This window comes from Quercus robur, chromosome 5 (assembly GCF_932294415.1).
Source record: "Quercus robur chromosome 5, dhQueRobu3.1, whole genome shotgun sequence".
NCBI classification, from domain to species: Eukaryota; Viridiplantae; Streptophyta; class Magnoliopsida; order Fagales; family Fagaceae; genus Quercus; species Quercus robur.
The window spans coordinates 26166082-26178123 of record NC_065538.1 but is presented as its reverse complement, the minus strand read 5'-3'; the positions used below and the strand labels follow the sequence as shown (position 1 = coordinate 26178123).

At 39.1% G+C, this 12042-nt stretch overlaps 1 protein-coding gene across 1 annotated transcript; it reads right to left on the bottom strand.

The window, feature by feature from the left end:
• Positions 1-3244: 3244 nt before the first annotated feature.
• LOC126725634 (uncharacterized) lies at positions 3245-4081 on the bottom strand. The gene has a single exon (XM_050430441.1). It carries the CDS (start codon positions 3876-3878, stop codon positions 3504-3506), a length of 375 nt encoding a protein of 124 aa, XP_050286398.1. The 5' UTR covers positions 3879-4081; the 3' UTR covers positions 3245-3503.
• Positions 4082-12042: the final 7961 nt, after the last annotated feature.

Here is a 12042-nt window from a genome sequence, read left to right as displayed (position 1 = left end):
CACTTAAAAGAAAAATAATTATAAAAAATGGTGCAAAAGAAAGAGGCAGAGAAGGAAAAGGGCGTAGTAAGTTTTAATTATATAGGATTCTATGTGAAATGAAATCATCAATTAAGAGAAACCTAACACACTTAGAGTCCGTTTAGTAGCAGTGTTTAAGGGTACGTTTGGTACACTGAATGAGAATTATGTTAGGAATTGTAATCTTTATTACTAAAAATAAAGTGTGTTGTAATGTAATAACTAAACATATTTATTAGTTTAGTTGTGAGTTATAATATTAGAATGAAACTTAACATTTATTTTAGGAAATTTCTTACTCATACAATTATATCTCCTTAAAAATTGTTATTTTTAAATTGAAGAGAGATATGTGTTATTTTTTATGATTTTTTATTTTTATAATTGTTAAATGTATATGGAAAGTTTGTTTATTTGGAAATATATTAAGTTGTAAAATTATTGCTTTTATTAAGGAATAGCTAATACAACTTTTTAAAGATGAATAGTTATTCCTCATTTTGAAGAATAACTATTCATAAGGAATGATTATTCCTTGTAATAAAAACATAATCAAACTAAAGAATAACTAAATTATAGAAGTAACTATTATATTATAGCGCCTATTACAGTTTACCAAACATGCCCTAAGTGTTGTTGTTCAGTTTTTAGTATTGTAGAAATAAGTGTTAAAAGTGTTATTGTTGTTTAAACACGAAAAAATGTTGTTTAAAAGACTTGGTTAAATCTAGTCAGATCAGCCATTAGCTCTTCAATCAATTCCGGTACTCTACTACTAATAATAACCTCCAAAGTAATCTCAGAGGCCTTATTTAAGAGCCCATCCGGCTTAAACTTGGAGTAATGGAGTTGAAGTCTGTTGGGCTCATCCAGCATTGGATTAAAAGTGGCGTAAGTGCAGATGTCTCTTCAAGACTAGTGTAAAGCACAAAACTTAAATGCTGATTGAAGTGAAACGCACAATTTTTTAATAAAGTAATAAATTTGGAATTAATTATAAATAGATCAAGTGATTAACAAATCAAGTAATCATATAAAAACAAGACATAAAATTTTGTATAATTCTTGTTCTTTACAAAATATGCACAAATATTATATTTGATAGAAATGATCAAAATAAAGACAGGAAATATATATAGAGTTGAATCATAGAATATCTAAAAGGCTTTTAGATAAAAGGGTAAAAATCACTAATCACTAGAATATTAAGTAATACTCCCTCCGTCCCACTTTGTTTGTCCTGTTTGAAAAGTCAAACTTTTTAAGGGGACATCATTTATTATTTTGTCTACCTTTTAAAAATGTATAAATTTCCAAAACTACCCTTAAATAAATTTATCAAAAAATTGAATTAGTAAATTAATAGGGGTATAATAGGAACATTAGTATATTAATAACTTTTATTTTTAGAAACAGGACAGTATTTTGGGACATCCCAAAATGGAATAGAGGACAAACAAAGTGGGACGGAGGGAGTACTTTTTTATACCTAACAAAAGCAATGCTATGCAATCCTAAAGTATATGAAATGGGTTTTTACTTTCTAAAATTTGTAAAGGCATGAAGGGGTAGACTTGTGTGTGTGATCTAATACCATAAAATTGACTTTGGTTTAACAAATTCATGGTGTATATAATATAAACAACATTAAGTTTAGATGGCTACATTTCACATTTGGTTTTTTTTTTTTTTTTTCTAGGTTAAAAAATAAAAAGTTCCAACAGTTTCCATTATATATTAAGGATCATGTTAACGGGTGTCTTTAGAACAATAGTTAATAATTATTTTAGAAAAAAATTGACACCATTTTTATAGAAAATAGAAAAAGTTGTCAAAAACATTACTAATTTTTTTTTTCTCATAATTTTTTACAAAAAAATAGTTTGTTAACAATTACCCTGAAAGCATTCGTTAACATTCTCATATATTAAACTTGGAATCCGTAAATCTGTAATAATGCAGAGTTCACTGAGGAGTGAGGACACTTGGATTGTATAAGGAGAATATTTCTAAAACCATGAGTGTATTTCTTTTCATCTCAATAAATAATACAAAGTGTCAAAGTCATTGGATTTATCCCAAGAGATGCCAATAGAGCAGTTTTTCCAAAGTCATATTCTTGTGATTTTCAAATGAGGCATAATTATTCTGTTTTTTCCCAATATTTTATAATTAAATGGGGTGTATGAGATGGGAGATTATCCACATCTAGGAGAGAAGGAAAATGCTAGAATTGCAAATTATTTTAACAAAAAGTTTAAGTGAGGGGTTATTGAGAAATAAAAAAGTGATGTTAGTAATATATCCGAATAAAAATTAGCAAAATATTTGTCATAATTTTTTTTTTTTTTTTTGGTATCCATGGCATAGTAATTGTATTAATAATTATTGGAAGAAACCATACCACACCGCGTAGGAATGAGATAACACCCTTTTTTCAACATAATAATTAAGTTTTACACTATTTTTCACCATTCAATTAAGCATAATGCATATTTTATGTGAAAATTACAAATTGAACACTTTCACATTTATCAAACAAATAAAGGTTATTTTTTTTTAGGTGATTCATATAAGAGATATAGGGGAAATGTTAATAGGCACAATAAGGATAATTTATTGTGGGGTTCATCTAATAAAAAAATTATATAAATTGATAAGATGACTAAAAATAGTACTGACAAGCACCTTAACATATGCATGTAAATTCATACACATACTTTATTAGTGAAATTCACAAATTGATTACCCTCCTAAAGTTCTGGTAAATCATTGATTCAATTTAATGTCAACGTATAATTCATTTCTACTGGATAGAAAATTTATGATGTTCAAAATATAATTTATTGAATGCCACATTCAGCAAAAATAGATTAGATTTATAATTCGTGTGTATAGGGTGTACTCAATGTGCCAGAACTTGTCCCACGTTTTTCAACAGTTTAAATTTTATAAACAGTATAATAATTATTGTATAATAATAACTATTATTCAAAAATGTAATAAAGACTCTTGCACTAATACAGAGAACAGAATCTCAACTTTTATACACTTTTGATTTACGCTGTCATACCCAGTCTTCCCTCATTCAAAAATGAATTATAGATCCAAACTAACATAGTCAATCATATCAACAAATTCAATATGTTTTAGACCCTCTGTTTTTTTTATTTTTTATTTTTATTTTTTGAATTTATTTCTAATTTCTTAATTGATCATATACTAAAGCAAACAAAAATCACAGTCAATAAACGATCCAACGTCCCGAATCAAAAGTACACATCAAATAAAAATTATCCTTAATCTCACTCACAAAACAGAAACATTAAAATATTCCAAATACCCAAAAATAAAAACAAGTTTTTTTTTTAATCCATAATTTTCATTTCGACAAATTGCACGCCAGAGGCGACATGGACCTTGACCCGGACATCACAACCCGAACCGTAATCAAAATAAACGGACTTACCGGAGACGATACATTAGTTCTCCGAAATATCGGAAGCAAGCCGAGACGCGATCGCCGAGTGGTACATTACATCGTGGAACGCAGAGCTCTCCATCATCTTCTTCCTCAGCTGCCTCGCCTTTTCTTCAGTAAAGCACCCACGCGAGAATCGGGTCCTGTTTCGGCCCGTTTCGGATTCCAGATCCGAAACACCCGAAACATTCTTTGCCGAACCTGTGGTGGCGGTGGAAGTGGATGTGGGGTCCATGTAATCCGGTTCCGAGGACCACCCGAAAATGGGTACCCACCAGTTGGCCGAAGCGGGTTTTCTGCGATCCGGATCCGGTTTGTTTGTGGAAGCGGAGGCCCGAATCGTCCCGGATCGGAAAGAAGTAAGAGTGGCTGCCATTTTTGAGAGAGAAACTGAGAGTCTATAGCTTTGAAAGATTTGGTTGAGAAATGAAAACTGGAAACTAAACCCAAAAGCAAAAAGGTTTTTGACGAAGTTGATTTTAATCAGTGCGGTTAAGAATTCTACGTAGCCATGAAATTTCTTGCTTTCTAGGTGTTGTACTTTTTGACTGATAAGCTTTTGACTTGAACAGAAGGGTAATTTTGGTAAAATGGTACAATGAGTAGTAGCTAGGAGTACCGTCGGTGATGTAGAGGGAAATGGATAAGGTAGTACGCGTGGAAAGGCATCGAAGAATGTGTTGACTGTTGAGTGGTCTATTCGGGTAAGTGCTTTTTTTTTTTATTGCTTTTTGTGACTCTTATGATTTTTTGTGCACTTTTTTTAAGGTTCTTAGGTACAATTTTTTTTTTTTTATTTAATATTTTTATATTTTGGGCGAGGAGGAGGATTAGGTGATAGGAGTGGAGGGGAAGTCATATTGATGGTGGAAGGTGCGATGGACACCTCAAGCTTAATGGCCGTTGGCTATTGGGATTTATGAATAACAATGTGGAGGAGTAAGACTGACGTAAGCCCTGAGACTAACCCAATTGCTAACATATACTATAGTTAACAATAATGATCTCGTCATTTTCTTCTTTTTGGAGATGCAAAATGTTCTAATTTTATTGGATAAGACTGGTTCTAATGCTATTGTACATTGAATCCATTGAGAGGTGGATACATCACCTGTTTAAAACTCAATGAGTCCTAACGATTTCATTTCTAAAGACAAGACTTGGGTCCAATCTCCAATGCTCTTGTTTTGATCATACTTAAAGTCTTATTGCAATATATTGCAAATGATTAATATATATATATATATATATGTGTGGTATAAATAATGAATATATCATTGTAATAATCTAATATCAATTATTTCATAATCTATCACATGAAGTAATTATCTATTACAATGAAGATATCATTGCAATAATTTAATCCAACTTATTTTGGTCAATTATTTGCAATACATTGCAATAAGATTTATGTAATAACCAATTCATACAAGATATTCAAAACAGTAAATTGTTCATTGCAACAATATATATATATATATATATATATCATTTTATCAAATTTCTCATTAAAATATTTTGAGTCTAGTGCAACAAAATTTTTTGTTACAAAAACCTATTATCTCAACTTTTATTGCAACATATTGTATTAACTATTGCAATGACTCTAATGTTATTACAACAATTTTTTTTTCATTACAATAAATATTTTTTCTTGTAGTGAATGCAGTCAAATATTTGAAGAGAATGAATGGAAATTAATGTCAATTCAGAATTAAAGATTTAGAGTGATAAGGAAAATTTAATTTAGTAGATGAGGGATTTGAATCATATTGCCTTCCATTTTCAAAATTATACAAAAATTAGTATTAGTGCACATATTAGAAGAAATGAAATTGAGTCAGTCTTCATTATTAATGAATATTTACGAACATGAAAGAAAAAAACTAACGTTAAATGCCGGCTGTTTCTTCTTTAAACTTCGTTCTTTTTTTCTTTTCTTTTTTATCACTATAATTCTAGTAGAAATAACGATCAGCACTACTCAAATCTGGTTTAGTCGGTTGTGGATTTCACGTGTCCATTGATATGCAAATGACTTTGCACTTTCCCACATGTACCTCCTGAAATAAGGAAAAAAAAGTGGACATGATATTACATTGTTCAGAGTACCAAAAGTGCAAATGAACATAGAAGTCATTCATATTCATTCTTCATGGCAGGACCTTCTCAACTCCCCTCATTTCGCCACCTTTTAAGCACCAATCAAATGGTATAAACTCAGTTCTAGATGTAAAGCTGTTGAAGAAACCATCAACTTATCTTTCTCCTTGACTTGCAAAATAATAAGTGTAATCAATAGTGTTAATAAATTGACCCTATTATCAGATTCTTTTTTTTTTTTTTTTTTTTTTTTGGTGGAAAGCGGGAGGTTTTATTTAATAAACTGAGTTCATACAACACCTATAACTGTGTTGGGGTTACAAAGCTAAGTTTCCCCCAGGCTAGTCAAGTCCCTCACATATGATACATAAACAAAAGTGGGACATTCGCTATACGCAGTCATCATATTTCGGAGATGGGTCCCCCGCTTTGCTAGAGCATCTACACAGCCATTTGCCTCACGGTACACGTGTTGCATGTGCACTTCCCATTCCTGATCCAAAAGGTTCCTGTAATCACAGATCAAGGGCAGAATATTAGTGGGATAATTCAAATTTGAAATTGTTAGCCAGTTTAGGACCACTTTAGAATCTAGTTCCAGTTGAAGGAGCTTTACTCCCATATTCCACGCCATTGCCAGTCCCTGTCTAACCGCCGCCAACTCAGCCATATTGTTTGTTGCGAGGCCCACATGCATTGAGAATCTTGCGATCCATTGGCCCTGGTGATCTCGAAGAACACCCCCTGCTCCGGCCAATCCTAGGTTATCTAGGGCACTACCATCAGTGTTGAGTTTAAGAAAGGGGTAGGGGGGGGGGGCTTGCCAGCTGATAATCTGAGGAATCAAATCTGAGGGTCGTTTGGTGGTACCGAAGAGGAAATGAAACTCTATCGCCACTTGAACAGAGGAATAGATTAGGCTATGTTGGGAGCGAGATTTGTTTTTAAATATTCTTTCATTCCTTGCTAACCAAAGTTTCCAACAGGTGAAGGGAAAATAGACCTGCCATGGGCGGTGGTGGGGTAAGGAGGTCCTAACCACCGTAGCATTATATCTCAGCCAGTCTTGAAGCGGCAAATGGAAGAAAGACAAGGGCAGGATACCTGGGGATTGGTGCCATACCTCTTTTGCCCAAGGGCAGTCACGAAGAATGTGTATAGTCATTTCAGGTGAGTGGCATCTAGGACAACGAGTATCCACATATGGACGACCATAGGATAGGTATGTTTTGGTGGGGAGTCGGTAATGCATAGCCTTCCACAGAAACATTTGGATCTTTTTGGGACAAGGGGATACCCAGATCCATTGCCAAAGGGCTTTTGACGCGATAAAGGAATTTTGACACGAATTTGACGAAACACGTGCCCTTATTGTGGGGCCATAGAAAGCAGTCAGTAAGGCTAGCAAAGCGAGCCACCAGAATGCCTTGAAGAAGGTCTTGGAGTTGGGTGGGGAGGGGAAGATTTAGAGAGTCGAAAGACCAAACTTGGTTTGGAAAAAGAGAGTTGACACAATGGTCGTCCTCCTGGGGGAGGAGAGGACCCTCAATATAGTTCCGCAGGGATCCGTTAGGAAGCCAATGGTCTTTCCAAACTCGTATAGACCTTCCATCTCCTACAATCCAACGCATGCCTTCAAGAAGAAGCTCGGCCCCTAGTGAGATAGCGGTCCAAATGTGTGAGCCTCTTGATGTTCGGGGACTGGTAAAAACAATAGCATGAGAAAAATATTTTTCTTTTAGGACCTTGGCCCAGAGCGAAGTGGTATTGGAATAGAGGCGCCAGGCCTGATTCATGAGGATAGCTTTGTTTCTATGCCGGGTAGAGGACATACCCAATCCTCCAGCCTCTTTGAGGAGCGTGACAGTCTCCCAGTTAATAGTGTGGCAACCCCTGCGTTGATCGGTGTCCCCCCAGAGGAAGTGACAGCTCATTTTATCTATGTGGTGGCAAATTTTTTGAGGGAGAAGCGTGGTTTGCATGGCATAAAGCGGGACAAAGGTGACCGAAGCTTTGATGAGGGTGGCTCTGCCAGCCATCGAAAGATACCTAGCTTGCCATCCTTCTATTCTCTTACGGATATTATTCACCAGATATTGATAGGAGCTAGCTGTTCGGCAGGTGGTAAAAATGGGTGTTCCAAGATAGGTTCCTATGCGGTCCGTGGTAGGGAGGCCAAGGATACCTGCCACCTGATCTTTTATTCGCCTAGGGGTTCGGGGAAAGAACCAAGTTTTAGATTTGGTGGCACTCATAAGCTGGCCGGATGTCGCACAGAAGTCAAGTAAGAGTCTGCTAAGATTTTTACAATCCCTAGTTGTGGCTCTCGTAAACAAGAAGATGTCATCAGCAAAAAATAGGTGCGAGAGGCGAACCCCAGTTCGAAAGTTTATTGGGTGGATAAGTTTATCACGGACAACCTCATTAATCTTGATGGACAGTCTCTCCAAACAAAGGATAAACAGGTAGGGAGAGAGAGGGTCGCCCTGTCGGATGCCTTGGCTGGGCACTACTTCCGGGAGAGGGGATACATTCCATAGAATGTGGAATCACGTAGAAGAAATCATACTCATGATGAGAGTAATGAGATTAAGAGGCACCTGAAAGAATTCAAGGGTTTCCCGGATAAAGGACCACTCAAGACGATCATAAGCTTTTTCAAGATCCAGTTTAAGTGCAACGTATCCCGTCCAACCTCGTCGAGAAATAAGAGTCCGAATAACCTCCTGGACAATGATGATATTATCGCTCCTACGACGGCCAGGCACAAAGCCTGCTTGACAAGGATTGATGACTTCTTCCATGAAGGGTTTAAGTCAATGAACAATGATACGAGAAAGTAATTTGTAGAGGGTATTGCAGAGACTGATAGGACGAAATTGCGTGATCACATCAGGGTGAGCAACTTTCGGAATAAGGACCAAGTTTGTGATCCCCCAGCTAGGAGGGATAGTGAGATGCTCAAAAACTTCTTGTATAACTTGGATAATGCTTGGACCCAAACTAGACCAATTTGATTGGAAAAAAAGAGCGTGATAGCCATTCGGTGCGAGGGCCTTTAAGGGGGGGAGAGCCTAGAGGGTTTGGAGAATTTCATCAAGTTGGGGAATCCTAGTAAGTAACTGAGCATGGGTACGGAAGGGACTATTGGGACAATAGAGCCTCTCATTACCAGTGGTGGTGTGGCAATACGATGAAGAGGCCTGGAACAAAGTTTTGAAGGCATTGTGAATGTGATGGGTTAGAGGCTCTCCAGTGAGCCATAATCCCGTGCCATCCTTTAAAGTTATCACTCGTAAGTGATTGCGACGTTGGACGGTTTTGATGTGAAAATATTTAGTATTGGCATCTCCATAGTTTAACCACATGATTCGAGATTTGAGACGCCAATATAAATATTCTTGGTGGAGAACAATATTGTACTCCTAAGTGAGCTGGCTTTCGAGCGAGTGCAAATATGCAGAGGGTTTCCTGGCTAAGGCCATTTGGATACCTTTAAGTTTGGCTTCCAGGCGGTTTTTACGATGAAACACATTTCCAAAATGAGTTTTGTTCTAGGAACGAATGTTTTCCGTCAACGCATCCAGGCGCCGAGGGAACCTAGATAAGGAAGAGGAAGCAGTAGGGATAAGTTCCGAGGCTTGCCAGCTATCCTCCACAAGGGATGGGAATGTGGGATCGGTCAACCACATTTGCTCGAATCAAAAGGGTTTGGGGAGTTTAGGCTTCGATGGGTCAATGTTCAGCATGATAGGGTAATGATCAGACTTGACCCTAGGGAGATGGTGAATTTCAGTGGTAGGAAAGAGCAAAGTCCAATCGGCATTGCTCAGACCTCTATCTAATCGCTCCTTTATGGTGGACTGCCAAACCGGGCTCTTGTTGGTTCACGTGAATCGGGGGCCATGAAAACCTAAGTCTATGAGCCCACATTTATCCAAGCAGTTTCTAAAAGCCACAATGCGGGTTCTATTTACAGGAAGACCTCCAAGTTTTTCATCCTCCGAAATCATATCATTAAAATCTCCTAGAAGGATCCACGGAAGAGATATATTCCTAGCAAGATTTTCTAAGTAATCCCAAAACGGTTTTCGCTTATTAAAATGGGGAGGAGCGTACACAGCAGTAAGTAAAAAAGAAAGGGGTGGAGAAGGTACCGTCACAAGGGCGTGAATACTGTGATCACTACAGGTGATAATTCTGACACTGAAGGAGGGGTCTTCATTCCAAAGCAGCCAGATTCCTCTAGAGAAACCAGCCGGGTCCACATGACGAGAGTGAGAGTACGGGAGCGTGTCTATCACCCTTTGAGCCCTAGCTTCAGCAATACGGGGCTCGATGATAATCAGGATATTAGGGTGGTGCCTACAGTGGAGCTCATAGGCATGGGCACGAAACATCTCATTTTCGGCGCCTTGACAGTTCCAGGCGATCATCTTTATGGATGTGGAAAAGGGGGTCAGGGACTCATTCGGGACTTCCCATGTCGAGGGAATCCTCGCTGTCGGCAGAGGGAGACACTGATGCCTCGCTGTGGTGGTCATGATGCGATACAGTGCTTCCACATCGCTGAGCCTGGCCCAGTGCGTGCCAGACACAACGAATGGTAGGCTGTAGTTTGAGAACATGACTATGTATAGGTTGGGCTCGTCTTCCCGCATGGCGATGTTTATTTCGCCGCGATCCAGGAAGCAAAAAATGGCTGCGGGCAGTATGTCCGGGGAGTCTGCACTGGAGGAGCTCACCGGAATGCTCCGCTGCCTGACCGGTGAAGCTTGTGTCCGCCTTGCCTGGGTGTGATAAGGATGGCTGGACCTGTTGACTCGGACATGGGATCAATGGCTGCGGTAGGGGTTGGAATGGGGAGGTGGGTCGAGCCTCAGAGGCAGGCTTGGAGTTTGAGTTGCTTAGTTCCAGTTCATGGCTGTCCGCGAATGAACTGGTATGCGGACATAGCTCACTGTCCCATCGAGGGTTTGTTCTAGAGACAATCCGCTCCAAAGCTTTTCTAGGTTCTCCATCTCCTGCTCGTAGGCTTGGAGAGGAGGGGGATGGTTGTTCAAGAGGGGTATGGTTGAGATAGGTGGGGTGTCTTGAAGTGTTGGTGTGAGTCGAAGGTCGGGATCCGTTGGTGTGGGTGAGGTTGAAGCTTGGTCCAATGAGGGAGCCATATGTTTGATTTGTGTCATGAGAGATTGGGTCGGCTAGAAGAGTAGGAAATATAGCTTCCCCTTACTGCATGGTGTGAGCTTGAGGAGATAGGTGATCTTCATTACAGCTGGCCATGCAAGGAGTGCGCATGTCGTTCACAGCCACATCATTCAGTTGGAATGGAAGACGTGAACAACCGGCATCTCCTGGATCTTGCATGCACTGCTGCTCTATCTCACGTGGCTGCATTAACTGAGCTTTTTTACCCTTGGATGCCACCTCGCCACAGTTAAAACTAGGTGGTTGTTTCGCATTATTTGGTTCAAGTCTTTTCACCGACTCAGTTAAGTGAGTGCGTTGCCCCTGTGTGTGAACTGATGATGCTTGACCACGTGGTTGAAACACTGGGTAAGTCTCGGTCAAATTGGTTTTATCGCGTTGAGTTATCTCATTTGGGCGTCCATGTGTCCGGGAGCGGCGAGTTTGGACCATTTTTCAGGGGGTTGACACGTGGGTTGGTTCAGGCGGTGAGGCGGTTGGGGTGTAAGTTTCTGTCTCGTGAGGTAGCACGGTAGTTGGAGATGGCATGCCTTCTGTGCGCTGTGTTTCCCGGTGTTCGATCCGACCACATCTGTAGCAAAGCATAGGGAGGTTCTCATATACAATGTCTTGCCAAAATGAACCTATTTTCACACGTTTGGGTAGCGGGTTGGCCATATTTATTTGGACACACACTCTAGCGAATCTTCCTTGAATGGTTGCGCTAGTGATGGCATCAACTTTCAAGACTTTTCCTAATTTTTTGCCCACGTGTTTGAGAAATTCTGGATGGTAATATTCAATGGGTAATTGTTCTAGACAGATCCAAACCGCCGTGGTTGATATTTTGGCAGTTTGCGGATGAAAATCCGTTTCCTAGGCCTGCACATGTAGGTAATGGTCTCCCACAAACCATGGTCCATCCATGAGAGCATGTTGGTAATCTTTAAGCACATCAAAACGCATAATGAAAAATCCGTAACCAAGGTCAATTAAATGCGTCGTACCTGTGGGGCGCCAAATACCGGCTAACCTAGTTTGGAGTGCCCGATATCCCAATGGCCTTCCCATAAGCTTGAGGATAACGCTCATTTTCCACGGTCCCGCTAGCTGGTTCTTCAATTCTGGAGTGAGTTGGATTTCCCAGGTTTCATCAGTGCGTTCATCTTTAGTTCCGGGTTGGGTGTCTTCATTTTTGTGTCTGCTGCTTCACGGTCTCTTCCTGGTTAGGTAGCTCTTCATTGTCT